Source organism: Manis javanica, chromosome 11, assembly GCF_040802235.1.
Source record: "Manis javanica isolate MJ-LG chromosome 11, MJ_LKY, whole genome shotgun sequence".
NCBI classification, from domain to species: domain Eukaryota; kingdom Metazoa; phylum Chordata; class Mammalia; order Pholidota; family Manidae; genus Manis; species Manis javanica.
Genome location: NC_133166.1, coordinates 101898616 through 101917617, shown reverse-complemented (window position 1 = coordinate 101917617; position 19002 = coordinate 101898616). Strand labels below are relative to the sequence as shown.

Here is a 19002-nt window from a genome sequence, read left to right as displayed (position 1 = left end):
GTGTTCAAATACTGCTAAAGGAGCACATGTTCTTACAGCAGAAGGTCAGTATGAAGCAAGAGCCGTAAGGACGCTTTTCTTTCACCTAGATATCAACTCCTGGATCTTAAGCCTAAGCAAATAGTCTAAAATAAGCACAAAAAATCATTATGTACAATGTTATCCATGATGGGGTTGTCTCTAATAAGAATACTGGAAAGTGAATGATGCCCCAAGGAATGGTTTGGAATTTCAGATTATATCAGCAAGGTGAGCTCTTAGGCAGCCACTAAAAATACCACAAAACCCGTCTGGGCACAGAGGGTCCCACATGTGCAGACCCCTTGAGTGCAGAGGGAACTTGGAGGAGTGTGAAGAGAGAAAAGCAAGGCAAGTGCCGGAGATAAAGTGAGAAGGGCAGGCAGCTGCCAGGACGCGGGAGTCTTCTAGATCTTGCTCAGGCTCTTGTATTTCATGCTAAGTGCAGTGGGAAGCCACTGGAGAATTTTAAGCAGGGAGGGACATAACCAGAACTGTGGGTTTTAAAAGCTCATTTGTTAGAATGTGGAAAACAATTTGGGAATCTATTTAAAAACACACACACACAAGTACGCAGGCAAAGAATTGTGCAAAACAAATTAGGGTGATTGCATTTTTTCCCCTCATCAAAAATTCCCCAATCCTGTTGACACACTATTTTCCTACCTTAAAAATGGAGAGAGAAATTGGAGTAACTGCAGAGAGTAACTGTGTTCCACAAATGTTGGGGACATTGTGCAGGGGGAAAGGGGCTTAGAAGGCATGCGGTCTTACAAACTGGGGGCGACGGGAAAGTGTGTTATCGACCTCCATCAACCGCTCCTTCTCCTCCAGGTGAGAAACGATCAAAAATAGCTTCCTGTTGATTTGACAAAGGTGATAACTTCATTTATCACTGTTCTGATCTCCCCTAGAATCCTGCTCTTGGGGCTGGAGTCTATCAGCTGAAAGTAGAGAGTGGGGGGCCATATCACATGGGCTTAGCAGATGAGCCGTGGACCAGAATCTCAGAGAGGAGCCCCAGCTTGAATGCATTCTCTGTGGCCTCCAGGCAGAAGCGCGGTAAGGGCCTTTGTGCGTGAATCATCATCTCATCTTCCCAGCTGTTTGCATGTAGGTAGGCAGCATGTGAGTCGCTGGCATGTCCCATGCATTTGCTCATTTATCCATGCCACAAACATTTGTTGAGCGCCTACTAGGTGCAAGCTGAGTTCTGGCGATCAAAGATACAGAGAAGAATAAGACACAGACCTGCAAAAAGCCTCACTTCGCTATTTACAGCAGTCATGGATGATCTCATCAGAATTCCTTACCATTAGATGAGGAAAATGTAGCCCAGAGAGATCAAATGCCTTAGATCTCCAGGTCACTGAGGTCCAAGTCAAGTGGACTTTCTATTGCTGCACATCTGTCCTGGTGAGAGTGTACACACGGGACCCTTAACAACTGCATGATACCGTGAACCTTGGAGTAACATCACAGATGGGTCTGGTCCAAGAATGGGCCACACAAGAAGCAGCAGTGTGAATGTTGCACAACTAGCGGCTGTCATATCTACACCGAGTCCATAGAAAAAGGTCACTGAAGAGGTGAGTCAAGAATCCTGGTTTGATTCCTGCAGGTTAACTGTAGCCTAGAGACCATGACCGAGTCAGGAGCAGAGAGGAGCATATTGGTCCTGGCAGGGTGAACCTGGAGGGTATTGAGAGCCCAGTTAGGGACTCAGTCTGTCCAGCTTCCACTGTTCTCATGCGTCCCTAAATTCTGAGTGATGGTGGGGCTTCATGTTTTAACATAAGTTGTGCAAAGGAAAGAAAACTGCAACTACAGCTACATATTTCCACAGTGAGCTCATGACACACCATGGGTCATAAAAATCTCAGTGGGACTCAACCCAAGGGATGGTTTTCTAGCTTTCATTTAGAGAATAAAAATCTAGGTAGCTACCATTTGTCATTTACCACAGAAAGGAACTTCTGTTTAGTGCTTTGCCTGTTTATTTATATTATTTAACTTCAAATAAACTTATGATTTTTTTTTTTACAAATTAGGTATTTATTGCAAAAACAAAGGGTCAGAGAGGTTAAGTAAGTTTTCCTAAGTCACCCAGCTACTAACTAGTAGAGCCAGAATTCAAATCTGAATGTATCTGATGATGAAGCCATTATTCTACATTGATTAACTGGTCCTGTGGGTAAAATTGCAATATTTCCAGAATCTCTAGCCTGGCCTTAGTGCATCTCCATGTCAATAGGTGTTTCGAAGGGCTGGAGAAAAGTAGTCCATCTCCATATCAATAGGTGATTACAAGGGTCGGGAAAGTGAGGGTCTATCTGGACTGGAGAGGTTGGGTGGGGTCCCTTTTTGCAGCCAGGTTGTGAGAGACACAGGCCAGCAGAAGTGGATGACTGCCTGTAAGCAATAAACGGGCTTCTCCCACTTTATTTCTCCCTTTGACTGATTTCAACTTCAAAGATGTTTTGCCTCAGGCTGGAAACTTATTTTCCCACCAGAGTTATGCCTCAGCTGCCATACATCCCCAGCACACATTCTCATTCTACAGCCACATCACACATAGATTCAGAGATGAGCCAAGCTAGAAGGGACCTTTGCTCATATCTAGAGACCCACTTCTCTATTTTATAGAGGAAGAACACAAGTCACCTGATGGGAAAGGGATTTGTATCAACTCATGCAGCATGTCTGAGCTAGAGGAAGAGCTGGGACTTGAACCCAGGCCTCTGGACTCCTCCTTCAGTGCTCTTTCCACTCCTCTAGGTTGTGTGCATATTTGTGGTATCAAATATTTGTGTGTTTACATAGAGAGAAAGCGACTACTAATCTCCTCCATCTGCATAATCTTTCTGCAAGAAGGAGCAGACCTCCCGCTGCAAGAGACAGGAGGTGTTATCTGTTGCTTCACCCCGCTCTACTCAACTGAGCTAGATTATTATCTTCTGAGCAGCATGCCCCACCCTGTTGGAAATGATGACACGTCTGTGACTGACCTCCAGTGACAGGAAGCTTCCGTGTGGGCCTGGGGGGTGGGAAGAGAGCAGTTTCCACCAGGACCTTGCTGAAATACAGGCTGGGATCAGACCTTGCTCATGGTCCTGGGGGTAAGTATTGTCGGTAGGTACGATTTTAATTTAGCTTGAGGAGCATGCATCTGGTTACGAACATATATATGTAGAAGTTTTGAGGGGGATTCTCCACTTATGGGTTAGAATTCCAGGGTGTGGAGTTCAGTTGATATTGGCTCAGAGCGACCCTAAGTTTTGGCTGTTGGCACTTTATGGACATTAGTCTTTTGTTTCTGAGACCTGAGATCTGTCTACAGAGCAGCAGCAGCCATCAGGGCTCCAGTGAGAAGGTGCGTAGACTTTGCATCCGGACTTGATCCAAAGAACACGGCTAAACATTTGTAAACCTCAGTTTCCTCATCTGTAAAATGGATATAAAACCACTAGCTTACATTGCTGCTTTGAGGATTACAGACAGTCAGTACATTTAGTGCCCACTACGGTGCTCCATCAATAGTAGCCTCTAATTAACTATTCTTTTTAAGTCAGCTAGAACCAGATCTCAGAGAGTATCTCCCTGCAGGAGTTTTTTCCTTAAGATTTGTTCTGAGTCGCAGAGGGGTGGTATGTGCGAAGGGCAGAGGACCATGCTGGCAGTTTAAAAACGTTATGAATGGGAGTCAGAAAATGCATGCTGCCGGGGAGGAAAGCCATGCAAACATCGGGGCAAGGAAAAGCCGGCAGTAACAACAGCAAATAATAACAGTTGTTCTTATGTAGGGCTCACTATGTGCCAGGAACTGTTCTAAGAGCTTTCCATAGATTAACTCATTTAATCCTCACAGCAAACCTGAAAATATAGGTACTATTAATATAGCTTCTTGTTACCATTGAGGAAACCGAGGCACAAAGGGGTTAAGTGACTTGACTGAAGCCAAACGGTGCAGAAAAGCTCTTTGGGGAACTTTGGCACAGAAGAGTGTTCTTAAAGCAGGCCTCTCCCCATCATCTCTGCAGCCTGGGAGCTCAGAAGATGTGGTGCCCAGCAGTGCAGACTACGCTCGAGGAAGACTTGGTGGTTGGCCAACTCTGTTTCTCGTTCTGTGCGTTGACCTTGTTGTATGAGCTTTGGCAGCTCTACTCAATACAACACCTTGAGCAGGATCGGTGGCATATTGGTGGAGCCCAGTGCAAATGAAAATCTGGGGTTCCCTGTTAAAAATGAAGAATTTAAAGTTGGCAGCAGCAGAGTACTAAATCAGTCAAGGGGCCTTTCTGAGCATAAGGCTCTACTATGCTGCATAGGCGGCATGCCCATAAAGCTGGCCTGGCCTTGAGACCCGGCAAAGAGGCAGGAACAGGACTGGAAGTTTCCATGATCTCACCTACCCCTTTTGACAAATTCTGTGAGGGAGACACTGGACTTGAGGACTAACAGAGGAGGAAACTGAGATGCAGGGATATTCAGAGGGTCCCCCAAGTTTAAAGAGAATTTCTTACATGAAAATTGATTTAATTGCAATGTGCACAGAATGTTACAAAGTGCTTTCCCCACCACGTTCTCTATAACCATTGTCCCAGGAATTGTAGGGTGAAAATATGGACAGGACAGTGTCCCAGCCACCAGAGCACCCACAAATGGCATAGTCCATAGACGGTGTTAGTTTCTGTGAAATCCAGTGGAGCGATCTATGAAGCAGAGAATATTTGCACGCTTAAAATCTACCTGGAGCTTGTGAGAACTAGCAAAATGGATCTATGAATACCACTTACATGGCTTTAAATTCTTGGTACATTTGTTGATTTAGTCTCAGAACTAAGTTGCATTCAGTTGCATTCATCTCAAGTAATGGCTTGTAATGCCCCCAAATTACCAAGTTGCATTCAACTCCAGTACTTCCTTGCAAAAATTCTTCCTTTAAAATTGCTAATTAGGAACTTGGGGTAACTTGTTTTCCTCCTAAAAAATTGGCTGCACCTGCCCCTATATGTCACAGGGGATGTGACTACTCTGGTTGAGACTCGAAGTCACTGTTTCTGGTTGATTTGAGCTTTATCCTTTTTGTCCATTTTAGATACCTGGGATTTTAGAACAACAAAATATCAGAACTAGATCTAGTTAGTCCATCCCCCTCAGTTTATAGACAGGGAAACTGAGGCTCAGAAAGAGGAAGCGATGTGCCCGAGGCTGAATTTGTGAAGGTGCCAAGCTAGAATGTGATCCAGCATCTGGTTTCATATTCCAGATGCGTCCCAACCACCTGGTGTGAGGCCCCTGCCATGGTGACTGGCACTGAAGGTGACCAGGCAATATCTCTGATACCCAGGACAAAGGTACACCCTTGTTCTCTGTCATCCCCTTCCCCGGGGGGCTTGCCAGACCCACTCCTCCTTTCTCCCTGCTGGATATTTTGACCTTCTCTGTTCCCTGGTATGTGGACATGTGATGGTCATAGGAGCAGGGACTAGTTAGGACTGGGAGCTTCCCACGACCATATGGCTTTGTACTTTGGGTTGTTTGTATGTCCCACCTGAAAACCATGAGTGAGCCCCATTTTCTTACCTGGACCTGTGGAAATGGGTGCATTTACATAGCCAATGTGGGTTGAATCCTCTGTTCTGATCTGAGGATCAGTCCCTGCTGAGCGCCTGTAGAAGCCAGGCACTGGACTGACCTTCTTAAATACTGTGTGGGGTATGGTGAAGGCTCTGGCCCCAAACAGCCTGGATTTGAATTCTGTCCCCTCTACAGGGGATTAAGCCTGTTCTTCTCATATGTAAAATGAGGACAGTAATAATATGTACCTCATAAAGCTGTAATTTGTCAGATTAAGCAGCATAATTTTTACAAAATGTTTTACATGGCAGTGGCACATAGTAAGCACACAGTACGTATGAATTAAAAAACAACAGGTGTCGTCCCCACTTTTCAGATGAAACACGGAGGCCTGAAGAGAGAAAGCAGCTCATAGCTAGAAAGGCCAGAGCAGAAATTCCAAATCCAGTCTACCTGGCCACTAAGTCCCTGCTTCTCACCATTTTGTTTACGTGTGGTCAAGTATGGGAATCTCTTTTCCATCTGGAATATTACATAATTGATACCATTCCTAACAATTCATTATGCCTCATTGTGCCATCTCTACTGCTTTTTCTTCTTCACTTATTAATGTCTTGATTTTCCAAGTACAATGTGAGCTCTTGAAAGCTTAGATGATATTCTTTTCCTTCTTCATGTCCATCAGAGTATTTCACACAGGACCATGCACCCAGACCACTCAATAAATATTTCATTGATTGAAATCCAGACATTTAGCTGATTATCTCAACATTTTAGGAAACATGGTGCAATGTACTACAGATGTAAATAAGTTTTTATGTAGATAAATTTGGTATCACGCTAATTTAAGCCACTCAGAACTTCTGGGCTTGTTTCAATGCCTTTAAAATATTTTTTTCCCTGGATTAGAAAAAAGACACCTGTTAATTGCTGGAACCTTGAACAATCACACATGGTATAAAAGATTAAATAAATCTTCATTCACAATCTCAATACCCAGTTTTGTTAGCATTTAGGTATATTTTCTTCCATTTCTCTTTTTGGAACAAATACATCTAAGCAAAATTCCCAATTTAACTTCCATAGCTTATATTCATGAATAAATCTATATTTGATATGCAAAATTGTTGGCAATGAACTATTCTGGATTTGATGAACTGAATCGGGTGAATGGTGAATGGACTGGGGGTGGTTATTAGTAAACTAATATGATAGACAAAAATGTTTAATGACCCCTCTTTCCCAGATTAATTCTTCCTAAACATAATTATAAATGTTGGTATAATATTCCATTCTATATCTTCACCCTCAATTATTTAATTTTTGTTTTTCAATTAGATTGTTTCCCATTTTTCACTTTTATAATCAACAGCGGGTAGAGCTACTTTGCAATAATAGTTTTGCTCCCATTCTGGATTGCTTATGAATCATCTCTTCTGCGCCTTTTCCCATTTATATTTTGGAGGTGCTAGGGTTTTTGTTAGTAATCTTTGTCAAAGAAAAAGATGTAAAATCTTTTAATATTATGTATCACACATGCATACACATTCGAGTTTTTTTTTCTGTTTGCCTTTAAATTTATTTTATTTAAATGTACACAGTTTTAATATTTTAGACCCAAATCTATCTGGGGTTTTTTTTGTATTGCTTTGTGATTTCTTCCATTGCATATAAGCTGACAGTTTTCTCTCTTCTGGGGATTTAATAAATATGATTGAATATGTGAATATTCACTCCTATTTCCTTCTACTTTCAATGGCTCAGTTTAGAAATATTTACCTTCTAATCCCTTTGGAATTTACTTTGTTATATCAAGTCAAGATGTAAGTTATTTCCTTTTTGCTATAAGTAGCTAGTTCATTATACTGTGTGCAACATTTCTGAAATAACCCTTTCCTTCATAAAATGAAGCATTTTATGATACATTTATTGCACAGACTGGCATATTTTTTCAAATCTACACTACACTTAAAACGTGGTATGTCAGGAACCTACTCTCCCAGTTCCTGTCAAACATGTTTCAGCTCTTGATTGTTATTTTTGCCCACAGTTAAATTTTAGATTAACTTTGATTTACGAAAAATTCAAATTCTAGTTTTGATGGGATTATATTGAACCAGTAAGTTAATTTCAAAGTGATGTTTTTTAGTGTTCTAGCTTCCCAATCTGAAACATCCTATGTCTTTCTAGTAGTTTAAGTCTTTTAGATTTCTGGGTAAATGTTTATTATTTTCTTCAAAATAACTTTCTGAAAATTGTTCTCAGGACTTCCTGTGCCTGTTATTTCACTAGTTTTTCTATGGATCCTTTTGGGATTTCTAGGTATAATATCACATCTTTGCAAATAAGAATGAATTTGACTTCTCCTTGCCCAAACTATACTTTCATTTCTTTCATGTATCAATGAATAGCTCAGGCTCCAGCACCAGCCTGCCTATGGACAAAGTCCCATTAACTCTTCTCATCATCCTGAGCAAATGACTTAACTTCTCTGTGTCTTAGTTTTGTCCTCTATAAAATGGAAATAATAATAGTACATACCTCCTAGGGTGGTTGTGAAATCAGATAAGTTATCCATGTAAAGGCATTGTAAAACACACTCAATAAATATTCAATAACTTATTATTACTATAGGTTGGAGGAACTTCCAACTTCCAGAAATTAGAATTTCCAAGACTCATTTCTTAAAATGGTTACAGCAGACATCCTTGTTCTCAAATAACTGCTAAAATATTTTACCACTTGGTAAGATATTGATCACTGGCATGGAAGGGATATTCTTTATTGTAGTAAGAAACAATCCTAGTATTCTTATTTTATTAAAAAATTTAATAAAGATATTTTTACTTTATTAAAAAATAAGAATGGGTATTTGATTTCATCAAAATGTTTTTTTTTTCCATTTTACTGAGATCAACATTTCTAAACTTTGATCAATCAATGCCGTATTTGTATTATATAAAGGCACTCTCTTGTAATGATTGAAAGTTAGGCTTTTGAGTCAAATAGGCTTGAATTTGAAACTTGTCTCTTCCAGTGGGGAGACCCCGGGCAAAAAAATCATTAGTGTCCTTGTCTAGGAAATGGCAGTAATGTCTGTTCTTATAGATGAGAGAGTAAAAGAGCACGGTAAATATTCAATGCTAATTTTCATTATTGTAATAATTAATTGCTTCTGGATATCCCTGGAATAAGTTCTTGAGATTATCATGTATTTACCTCTGTCCTTGTGAGATGAGCTCAGAGTTTTTCTGTGCCCTGAATCTGCTCACATAGTGTAAAAATTACACGCTGCTTAGAGGTTTCAAATAACTCATTTGTAAAACCATTTAGACAGATTCTAAGTAGATAATTTTGGTACTACTTTTAATTTCTAAATAATGATAGCTATCATTTATTGGATGCTTATCATTATATAACAGAAGCTGTATTAACTATACCATACATCATTTCATTTCATCGTCAGAAGTGATATCATTTATATTTGTCTTGTCTAATCCTGAGAATTAGTTATTATTGTTCTGATCTTACAGATAAGAAAACTGAGGCTTTGCGAGGTTAAATAACTAGATCAGGTTCATGTAGAGAATGAACTGGGATGCGACCCGAGCTGTCTGACTCCAACTTCTCTGCCTTTGGCGGCTGGATACCATGTGCTTCCCGAACTTCTTGCTGGTTATTTTGCTTTGGTTTTAGTCTGTTTCAGTTTTCTGTGTCTTATGGAATCAATTGTACTAATTTATATTTTTCTGGGAAAACATTAATTTCACTGAGATTTCATTAAAAAAATCTTAGTAGTCTCACTATTTTTTATCTGTTTTTGTGGTTATATTTATCATTCGTTTGGTTTATTTATGCTTTCTCCTTTCCTTGATTAGTCAAAACCCCATATTTAATCGGGGGAAAAAAGTCTAGAAATGTGGAGGAGGCAAGATAATATTGTAAAATGGAAACAAGGATTTCTTTTTTCTTTTAAAATAGTCTATGTTTATCCAACGTTGCCTTCCTCTCTCCTTTCATACTCCAGTCTTTAAAGAACAGAATGTTTAGGGCCACAGAGAGCCTCAGGGGTACTTTCACACCCAAGGCCCTGAATTCGCCAGGGCCTGAAAGGGCTTCTCCCTGCCCTGGGTCGCACAGTTAGCAAGCGTGGACCTGGACAAGGGGCCAGGCCCTCGTCTCTCTGTCTTGTTCTCTTGTCCTCTACGCAACACAGCTGTGCTTTAGCTCAAATGATCAATTTTAAAAACAATAAATGAATGAACATTGCAAAAAAAATCCTTTTCAGAGCCTTTTAAAAAACCTTAAAGCTAGTTAATTTTAAGAGGTTGATTAAGTCAGCTTAACAATATTAACTACTCTAATTCCTGTGATTCTCATGTTGATCATCTACAGCACCCTTGTTTTAAATCACTCTTTCTAGAGTAAATCTCTCCAAAGAAAGCATGGCACCAGGCAGGAAAAGGTGCATCTTTATTATTTCACCTTTGGTGTTACGCTGCATTCACTACAAAAGCCATGAGAGCCCCTTCGTCAGAGAAGGTGGAACGCTAAGATGGCATCCAGCCTTAACGGGAGGTCTCAGGATTTCCACCCAGGTCTGAACTGAACAGAAGAAATGCTCTATGCGCTCAGCTCATGTGGTTTTGAGGCACCTGGTAGGGCACTGACTTTATCACGGGTCTGGGTGTCAGAACTCAGCAGCGTGAAAGAGGGCAGGACAGTCCCGATCTTCACGATGGAACCAGGCCTACCAAAGTCTCACGTGGCCCTGGTGTTCTGCCACAACAGAATTACCTTAACGTGTTCAGTTCCTGGCTGTTTGGTACATGTGTGTGTGCAAGCGATCGGATATTTCTGCCAAATCTCTGACCAGCAATTTGCGATTAGACCCAAAAAATAACCTGCTCATTGTGGTTAGGGGGCCATTAGCCACTTGGGTAATGACATCTGTCATAATTTTCATACCTCATCCTGTCCCAGATCTTATCTTCAAACTGTACTCAAAATGAATGCCTGTTTCCTAAAATAGACCAACCCAATTTTAATAGCTCTACTCTAGTCACCATCTTGGAGAAGTGCTTTAGGGTTGAATAATACTGAACACAGACTTTCCTCACCTTACAGTGAGGTTGTGTCCTAATAACCCCATCATAAATTGAAAATACCGTAAATCGAAAATGTATTTACTGCACCTAACCTACCACACACCACAGCTAAGCCTGGCTTACCTTAAATGCGCTCAGAACACTTACATTAGCCTGCAGTTGAGCAAAGTCATCTCACACAAAGCCTATTTTATAATAAAACATTGACTGTCTCATGACAGTGGAACAGAATGCCTGTGTGGGGACAGAATGGTTGTAAGCCTATTGGGTGCCTACCCTTGAGATCGCCTGGCTGGCCGGGAGCTGTGGCCCCCTGCCCAGCATCATGACAGACCTGGACTGACTTCATGTTGCTGCCAATAAAGATCCAGATTCAAAATTTGATGTATGGCTTCAGCTGAATGTGTATCATGTTCACACCATTGTAAAACCAAAAAATTTTAAGTCGAACCATGATGGGAGACTGTAAGTCATTACTGAGTACTTCCCACAAGCCTGTTCTGGAATAAAGATCTTTTTAACCATTGAGCCCACCCAAGAACGCTGTGAGGTGGGCCCTCTCATTCTCCCCATTTACAGAAACAGACACTGAGGCACTGAGAAAGCTCAATAATTCACATCTAGAAGGGAACAGAACTTGGACCCAGACTGAGGTCTGTTTGGCTTTTATACTGTAATCTGATACAGGTACTTGTGTCAGTTGGCTAGTGAGATGCTCATGATAGAGTCAAATGATGAATTACTATAAAATTATTTTATATGAAGAGCCAAATTAAGGTGATGGTTTTAAAATAATGCAACATTTACTGAATGCAGTGAATCTCAACTGGGGGCAAAAGCGACTGCTTCAGAAGGGAATTTGGAAATGCGAGGGGTAATTTTTTTATTTTGGTCGTTACACTGACCTGTTACTCTGTGATTTTCCAGGAAACTGAATGTCCAGCAGGCTGCAAAACAGTTCTAGACAACAAAGAAGTGTCTGGCTCCCAATGTCAGAGGGGATCAGTCAGGGACTAGAGAGTCCATGTCCCTTCTTAGGACACCCAAATCCAAGTCTTTAAAGTACATCACCAGACAAAAATCATCTAGGCACCAAATTTAGCCTGTGGGTCCCCAGATTGGGACTTTTTAATAGAGCTTGCTCTGATCTGGAAACATGTTTATGATATATTAGGCAAACAGGAAAAGCTGCTGATCAGTATCCCACCATGTTTAGAATTGATTGTATATGTGTGCAATATGGGCACACATACATACAGAGTGTACACATATTTAGGAAAATAGACAATTTTATGGAATAAAATATGGGGTGATTTTGTGAAAAGCTTTGCTTATTTGCATTTTTAATTCTACTACAAATATCTATTAGTTCTTTCATTTTTAAAAAATAGAGGGAGGAACTTTCAAAAAATAAAAACCTTGAGCGTGCTTTCAGAACACAGCCCTGGTGTCTTGCTGGCTGCATCCTCTGATTTAAGAGGAAGAATAATTTCTGTGATTAAGGACAAATGAGATTCAGTATGAGTAATCAATACTGAAACACTAGAGCACCTTTCAAAACGGAGCCTTTTTGATGTCCCAGACACACCGGCCTGTCTCCTAACTGTTTTCCACAATTTTAATGTCTTTTGTGGTGCAATAAAGCTCTTCAGGTAAAGTCTGATCTTCCTTCTGCAGGGGCCCCAGAAATCAGTCTTGGTACAGAAATTTGCTTGGGAAATCAGTGTCTGTCAAAACTTTAGGAGGACTTATCCAAAATGAACAAGAGCAGGGCATCTAAAATACGTCCATGCACTTTTTTCAATCAGGTCACCCAATCCTCCAACATTGTTTTTCCTGAAAAATCCCCTTCTTGCTTCATCTTTCATCATTGTCATGTTTTATTTCCAGTGTCTTGGCTCTGAAATTTTATTTTTTGTGCACAAGTCTCTTCTGACTGAACTAACTTTCTGGAGGATATTGGATTTTCTATGCATTTGTCTACAGACTTAGGGAGAGGAATAATTTCCTGGGGTCCTGTCTTGCCTGCCATCAGGGTCAGTGTCCCCTTCCTGCCTCCCTGTGACCCCTTTTTTACCTACAGAAGAAACCCAGAAGCCCTGTTGCTCACGAGGAGACCTTGGGGGTTTCTCTGCACTGCAGACGAAGCAGAGGGAGGGCTCTGACACAGCTAGAAGGGGGATTCTCCCTTTAGGACATCCCCACTTTTCATATCTCCACCCCCGCCCATCTTACACGCTGAATCTGTACAAAACAAAGGACTCTTGTCTGGATCCTGAGTCCATCTTTATAAATCAAACTAAATAGAATTCCTTGGGAATGATAATATTAGGTGTGCTTTGCATATTTAAGCTGAAAAGCAAAAGGGAAGAGAGAATCAGTTTCCTTTAGGAGAAGTGTCTAGAATTTATTATGTTGCAAAGAAGGAGCTTAAGGAATTAAGATGAATAAATGGAGTATGTATTGCTCCCAACTTTGACCTCGCAAAGAAAAGTCATTGCCCAGGACTAGCTTGTTGGAATGTGAAGGGCATGTGGGAGATGGTGGTATTTTCTTTCTGGAGAATTCCAGCTGGCCAACACCCCCAGCCCTGGAGAGGCCTTGGTAGGAACCCACACCTCACTGCCCACCGCTGCCTTCTCTTTCTCCTGACTCTTGGTCCACATTTTGGTGTTAGAAAGTGCTAGTGTGAGAAATATAAATGACATTTTCAGGACTTCCCATATTGGGGAAACCCTTACTGGGCAATCAGCTTTATGGTGAATGGCTTATGAAGGTTCACAGTCTGCAGCTGGACAGCAGGTGTTTGTGTGGCCCCATCTCGGGGCTGACTAAGTATCATTCCAAAGGCTTTGAAACGATCCTGTCTTTGTCTTACAGTAAACTCCATATTCAGCAATATGCTGGTGAAATCCATAAGCTGATTTTTAAAATAAATGTATTCATGAGGGTGTAGCAGCATCTATAGTCTTGGTCCTAAAGTCCAAAGCAGCCATGTAGGGTATGTGTACATGTGTGTGTGTATTTAAGATTTGGACTTCTTCAAAGAATCTCTCCCCGTGTGTTTGCTCAAGCAGGACCTCTTTGTGCTTCTAGCAGCAGGTTAAGGCTCTCCTGGAACAGAGACAAATGGCTGAGAGTGTAGGCTTGGCCTTAGAGCGCAAGGCCCGACCTGGCCGCTTGCCAGCTGTGTGACTTCAGGCATGTCCCTCCGCGATCTGAGCCTCACCTTGCTAGTTAGAACAGGAGGGCCATGATCTCTAGGTCAGAGGATCGTGTGAATTAGGTTGGATGGCGGGTGCGCTAGGGCTCAGTGCTGTGGCTGGCACTGAATGAGTGCCCCCTGGCTGGAGGTACTAGTACTATTAACTGCCTGTTTTGTAGAATTCAAAAACTGAGATCTGGTCAGAGGAAAGCCAGTGACATCCAGGAGGTTGGTTGTTTGCCTGAGGGGATCGGGCGGACACATCAGGAGTCCTGACGAGTCGCCTTGCCTCCTGCAGGTCCCCAGGACGGTCCTGCGGGTGGTGCCACGAGGAGACGAGGAGCCCATGGTGGTGCCTCCCAGCTCTCTTCCTGCTGCCCCCAAAAGAGACTGAGCCCCACCCACGAGCCGCCGCGGCCTGCAAGCAGCTCACCATGCTGACAGAGTGAGTGGGGTTCTGGTAAGGCTGACTGGTGCAGCTGCCTTCCAAGCATGCACAGCACTGTCCCTGACTCCCTATGCCTTCCTGTCCAGAGAGGCACAGGGCCTGCACTGAGACACACAGCAACATGAGGGGACTGCCTCTGGCTGGGGGCAGGGCTGGCTTTGCAGCCATATTAGCATCTCTGCAACCTTTACTGCCGCCCCTTCTCCTTTCCCAACAGAGACATGAAGCTCTGGCACGGCTTAGCGATCGCTGTGGTGTCCCTCATCCTCCAGGCCTGCCTCCTTGCAGTCATCAGCTACCTGCTCTGCAGGCACATGGGTAACCGGCTGGGTATTCTCTTCCCTCCTGGTCACCTTTGGGCGCCATTCCCAAGCCTGCAGCTGGACCAGCCCCACTGGGCCCCTGAATATCACTTGAAAACATACTTGAGGACCCTCTGTCCAAATTGCCCCTCACCCTACCAACCTCTAAACAGTTAACCCCCACCCACCAACCTATTTCCGTTTGGGAATACCGGCCCGGAGTTCTGCCTAGAGACAAGATTCTGCAGAGTTCATCAGAGGGCTCATTTAACCCCGGCCTCACTAATGTTCCTCAGTACTGCGGAAGGACTGAATTGGAAGAAATGGCTTTGAATTGCAACAGAAGGGAGTATGGTCAGTCTAAGAGACTGGCTGAAATTCCTGAACTAACTTATAGAGGAAAATAGAGAAGCTCCTTTCTGGGACGGCATTATAAGCAGGGAAAATAATACCACTTTGTCTCTGCTAAAACAGGGGGCTGGGCAGGATGGTGTTTTGAAGGTTTTTCTCGTAAAGGAAGTCTAGGCTTCTGTAGTCATTCATTCATTCACTCATTCATTCATCCACCCATCTGTCCATCCATTGGTTCATTTGATACAACAGGGAACAAAACAAAAATCCCTGTCCTTATTAACTTCCATTTCCAGGGATGGGTTGGGGGGTGTGCTCAGAGACAACTAACAAGGTGAACAAGTAAAACACGTGAGTTACATTATGGTAAGTGGCAGGCAGAAAACAAATGAAACAAGGCAAGGAGACAAGAATTGGATGGTGGCCAGCCTCCCTGAGATGAGGGAAGTGAGGATGTGGCCCACCTGCAAAGGCCCTGAGGCAGGAGAGCTGGGCCCCTAAAGTGGGGGGAAGGGCTGGGTGGCCCGGCCAAGGGTCGGCAGGAGAGAAGCACGAGGAGTGAGGCCATGCAGGACCTTTGAGCCTTGACTTTGCCTTTTACTCCAAGAGAGGTGAGGGTTTCCCAGGGTTTGGGGTGGAGGCATGTGGAGATTTGAAGGGAGCCCTCTGCACGTTTTGCCCTAATGTGAGTGGGGCTGAGGGATGCGCTGTGCCTGACCCAGAGAGCTTTGATTTTTAACTCTTGCCCTGTCCCCTCCAGCCAACAAGAGTGAGCAGATACTGAAAGAAGCCAGGCCCCAGGCCCCCAGGCCCAGCCCTGCCCAGGGCCCCGCCGCTGCTGCCATGGAGATGAAGGAGACTCGGGCAGAGAGAGGCGCGCCTGTGGCTGAGCCCTGCTACAGGCGTGAGTAGTGCGGAAGCTTGTCACACGGCTCCCCCTCTCTGTCTGAAGCCTGGGAGCCTCCCTGCGGGCCCACGGCGCTAGCCACAGGACTCCCCCACCCCCTGCAAAGGCATCCCCAGCCTCCTTTCCCATTCCGCCGTCCATCCCATCCCGCGGGGCGCATCTCCTTGGCTTTGGGTGGGTCTGAGTTCTTTTCCAGGTTTGGTCGTGCGTGAGCGGCTGCACAGGGGTCCCGGGGCTCTCTCTGCTCCTGCCTGCCATACCGTGGCATCTTTTCTCTGCCAGCCACTTAGCAGCGGAGTTAGGATTTCACCCGCCTCTGCCCACCGCTAACCATGTGGTGTCTGAGTGTGTTAATAAACACACGTCTTGGAGATGATTCAACTCCATATCCCCTTCCAGCAAGGGCCTCAGCAGGAACACGGCCGTCTCGTTCCCTCTCTCCAAGCTTGGGATTCTCACCAGGTCACTATTCGCATAGGAAACGGCCGCTTCTACAGCAGCACAGCAGCCCCGCAGACCAGAGACGGCACTTTTCTCACTGGTTTGTCTTTGGATTGAGATGAGTTCGCTCTATCCTTTGATTCGGTCCTACCAGCTGGAGAAATCCCGTTGTCAGGCTTCCTTGGCCCTGAGATAAGGCCCCGGTGCAGGTGGTGGGAGCAGAAGATGCCACTCCCGTGAGCTGTGTTTTAGGGGAATGGGAGAGGCGCTGGCTGCGTCATGACCCCCGACCCCAAAGTTTCCCTGGAGCCTGGCCAGAATCAGACTCTTTGATTGGCAGGGGCCTCAGAGATCATTGTCCAGCCTTCACATTTTACAGGGTACAAAAGGGGGTAACCTGCCTAGAGTTGGTGACAGGCTTAGATCAGAAGCACAGCCTGTGACTTCTAAGGCCAGAGCTGTTGGCTTCGGGCCTCGCTGTCTCAGCACATCCCTGCTTACCCTGCACAGTCGCAGCCAGTCTTGCGGGTTTGTTACTAGTTTTAGATGGAGCTGGGCTCTTGTGCATGGTCCTGCTTGGTTTTGGACGTTCTGTCTGCGCACCCCACCCCATCCTTTCTCTGTTGTATTCCTTCTTTCTTTTTGGGGGGCTCCATATCTCTCACCTCCACGGCTCTCTTCGTTGCCATCTGCCTCATTGTCCCTCCCATTGCCTCTATCCTCTCCTCCTACCCTCGGGCTTGTTTTAGAAGTACAGTTCGTTTTTTTTCTCCCTAGATGACAGCGACACATCCTCAGATAGCTCTGACAGCTCAGTCAGCTCTGGAAGCTCGTCCCCCACCTGCCAGGTAACAGATGCACCGCGTGATTCCAGCCCTCCGTCTGCCGCCTGGGGTCCCTGCTGCAAAACCCTGAGAGCTCAGGCCGCCCCAGCCACAGACAGGGGAGCAAGGAAGGAGGGGCTTCCTGAGTCCGTACAGCATCCTTGGGAGAGGATGGTCAGGTTGTCACTCACAGGCCCACTTCAGTGGAGACCATCCCAGCAAAGTGGGTCTGAGTGGGCTGTAACACTGGAAGTGCTCGTGGGAACCCTTCTTCGCCCTGTGTCCCTGTCACTAAGCCAGTCACTCGGCATCCTACCCTCACTCGGACTGGTCTCCTCGTCTTCCTCCTTACACCCATTCGTGCCCTGAAGACAGAAGGAGCAAAGTCATTTGCAATCTTCCTCTCTGCCCTGGCCCTGCTCTCAGACACAGCTTATGGGGCCCGCGTTACCTCCCATCCAGGCCAGGGTGAGCCTCTCTGAGTGACAGTTTGCCCCTCGTGCCCTACCTCCTCCGAACAGGAAGCTTGACGCACATTTCTCTGCTCTTTTCCCCTAAGGCCGCCAAGGATACAAATTACACAAAGGTGGTCTTTCCAGTTCCTGGAGGCCGAAAAAATGAGTCTGCCCTGGACTATGAGAACATAAAAGAAACCACAGATTATGTCAATGTCAACCCAAAATGCCACAAGCCCAATTCCTGGACTGCTGTGAAGCCTGCTGTCTCTGAGCCAGTGGAATACACTCAAGTAGCCTTGTGAGTTCTCGGTTTTTTTAATAGGGTGTAGTTTTCTATGACATCTTGTAATTTTTTTGTAGGGGAATTACCTTTTTTTTTTCAAACAAGATATAGGAGAAAAAATAGGCTTGTATCTCAGAAAGACTCAGATCAGACCAAGAAGAGCTTCTAGGCGAAGCATGCAAACCTTGCTGCACATTGGTAGAGAAAGTGGTGAAGTGTTTCCATAGAATATTTTGACAAAGACTTTAATCAGCTGTAGTTGAGTTCTGCTTGGCAGTCTTAGGATAAATGGCTCTTCAAGCTCTTTAATCATCGGCACCAAACAACTTTCTTAAAAGTGTTAAGTGAAATGGCAGCCACCGGTTCCTCTTCCCCTCTTGCTGGGCCTGCACGCAGTCCCCTTCTCAGCGCTGTATCTTGCGTGGAACCCTGCTCTGCCCTCAGGACTTTGAAGAGTTCACATAGGATGCACACCATCCATCATTCAACCTTTGAGTCCGCTGTTTCTTATGGACGCAAGATGACAAAGTCCTGGTAAACACCAACCAGCATCACGATCTGTGATTCCAAGGAAAATTTTCCCAGATTCAATCCAAAAAAATATAATAGCCATTCCTGATTTGTCGTTTGTTTTTCATTTGCTTAACCAATTAGGAATAAAAGGACACTTTCTTAACTTGATGAAGAATAGCTTATTTCAGACCAGCAGATCACATGCTATTTAACAGGAAGGACCCGATGCATCGTATGAAATAATGAACAAAGTAAGAATGTCCACATGCCTGCCGTTTTCTGTATTATCTAACATGGCTCTGGAAGTTCTAATCAGGGCAATAAAACAGTTAGCAAAAGTAAGGGCTATATCTGTTAGAAAAGAGGATAAGATTTGCCATGGTTTGCAGGTACCCTATTCCTAGAAAACCTCAGAGACTTAACTTTAAATGTTTTGAAATTGATAATGTGCAATTAGCAGTGACTTAATACATGATATACTTTTCCAATAGCTAATTAGAACATAAAATGAAAAAAAAGTTGATCACAATAGCTAAACAAACACCCCCAAAAAATGGAAACCCT

The 19002-nt window shown here is 44.0% G+C and overlaps 1 protein-coding gene across 2 annotated transcripts; it reads left to right on the top strand.

The window, feature by feature from the left end:
• The first annotated feature begins 2411 nt into the window (after window positions 1-2411).
• Window positions 2412-18588, top strand: RHEX (regulator of hemoglobinization and erythroid cell expansion). 2 transcript variants are annotated; one of them, XM_037015144.2, is made up of 7 exons: window positions 2412-3137; window positions 5288-5375; window positions 14210-14356; window positions 14577-14677; window positions 15773-15916; window positions 17138-17208; window positions 17744-18588. In XM_037015144.2, the coding sequence occupies exons 3-7, from the start codon at window positions 14346-14348 to the stop codon at window positions 17942-17944; spliced, it is 528 nt and encodes a 175-aa protein (XP_036871039.2). In that variant the 5' UTR covers window positions 2412-3137; window positions 5288-5375; window positions 14210-14345; the 3' UTR covers window positions 17945-18588. The 2 variants fall into 2 exon arrangements, with proteins under 2 accessions (XP_036871039.2, XP_017504417.3); XM_017648928.3 differs by lacking the exon at window positions 5288-5375.
• Window positions 18589-19002: the final 414 nt, after the last annotated feature.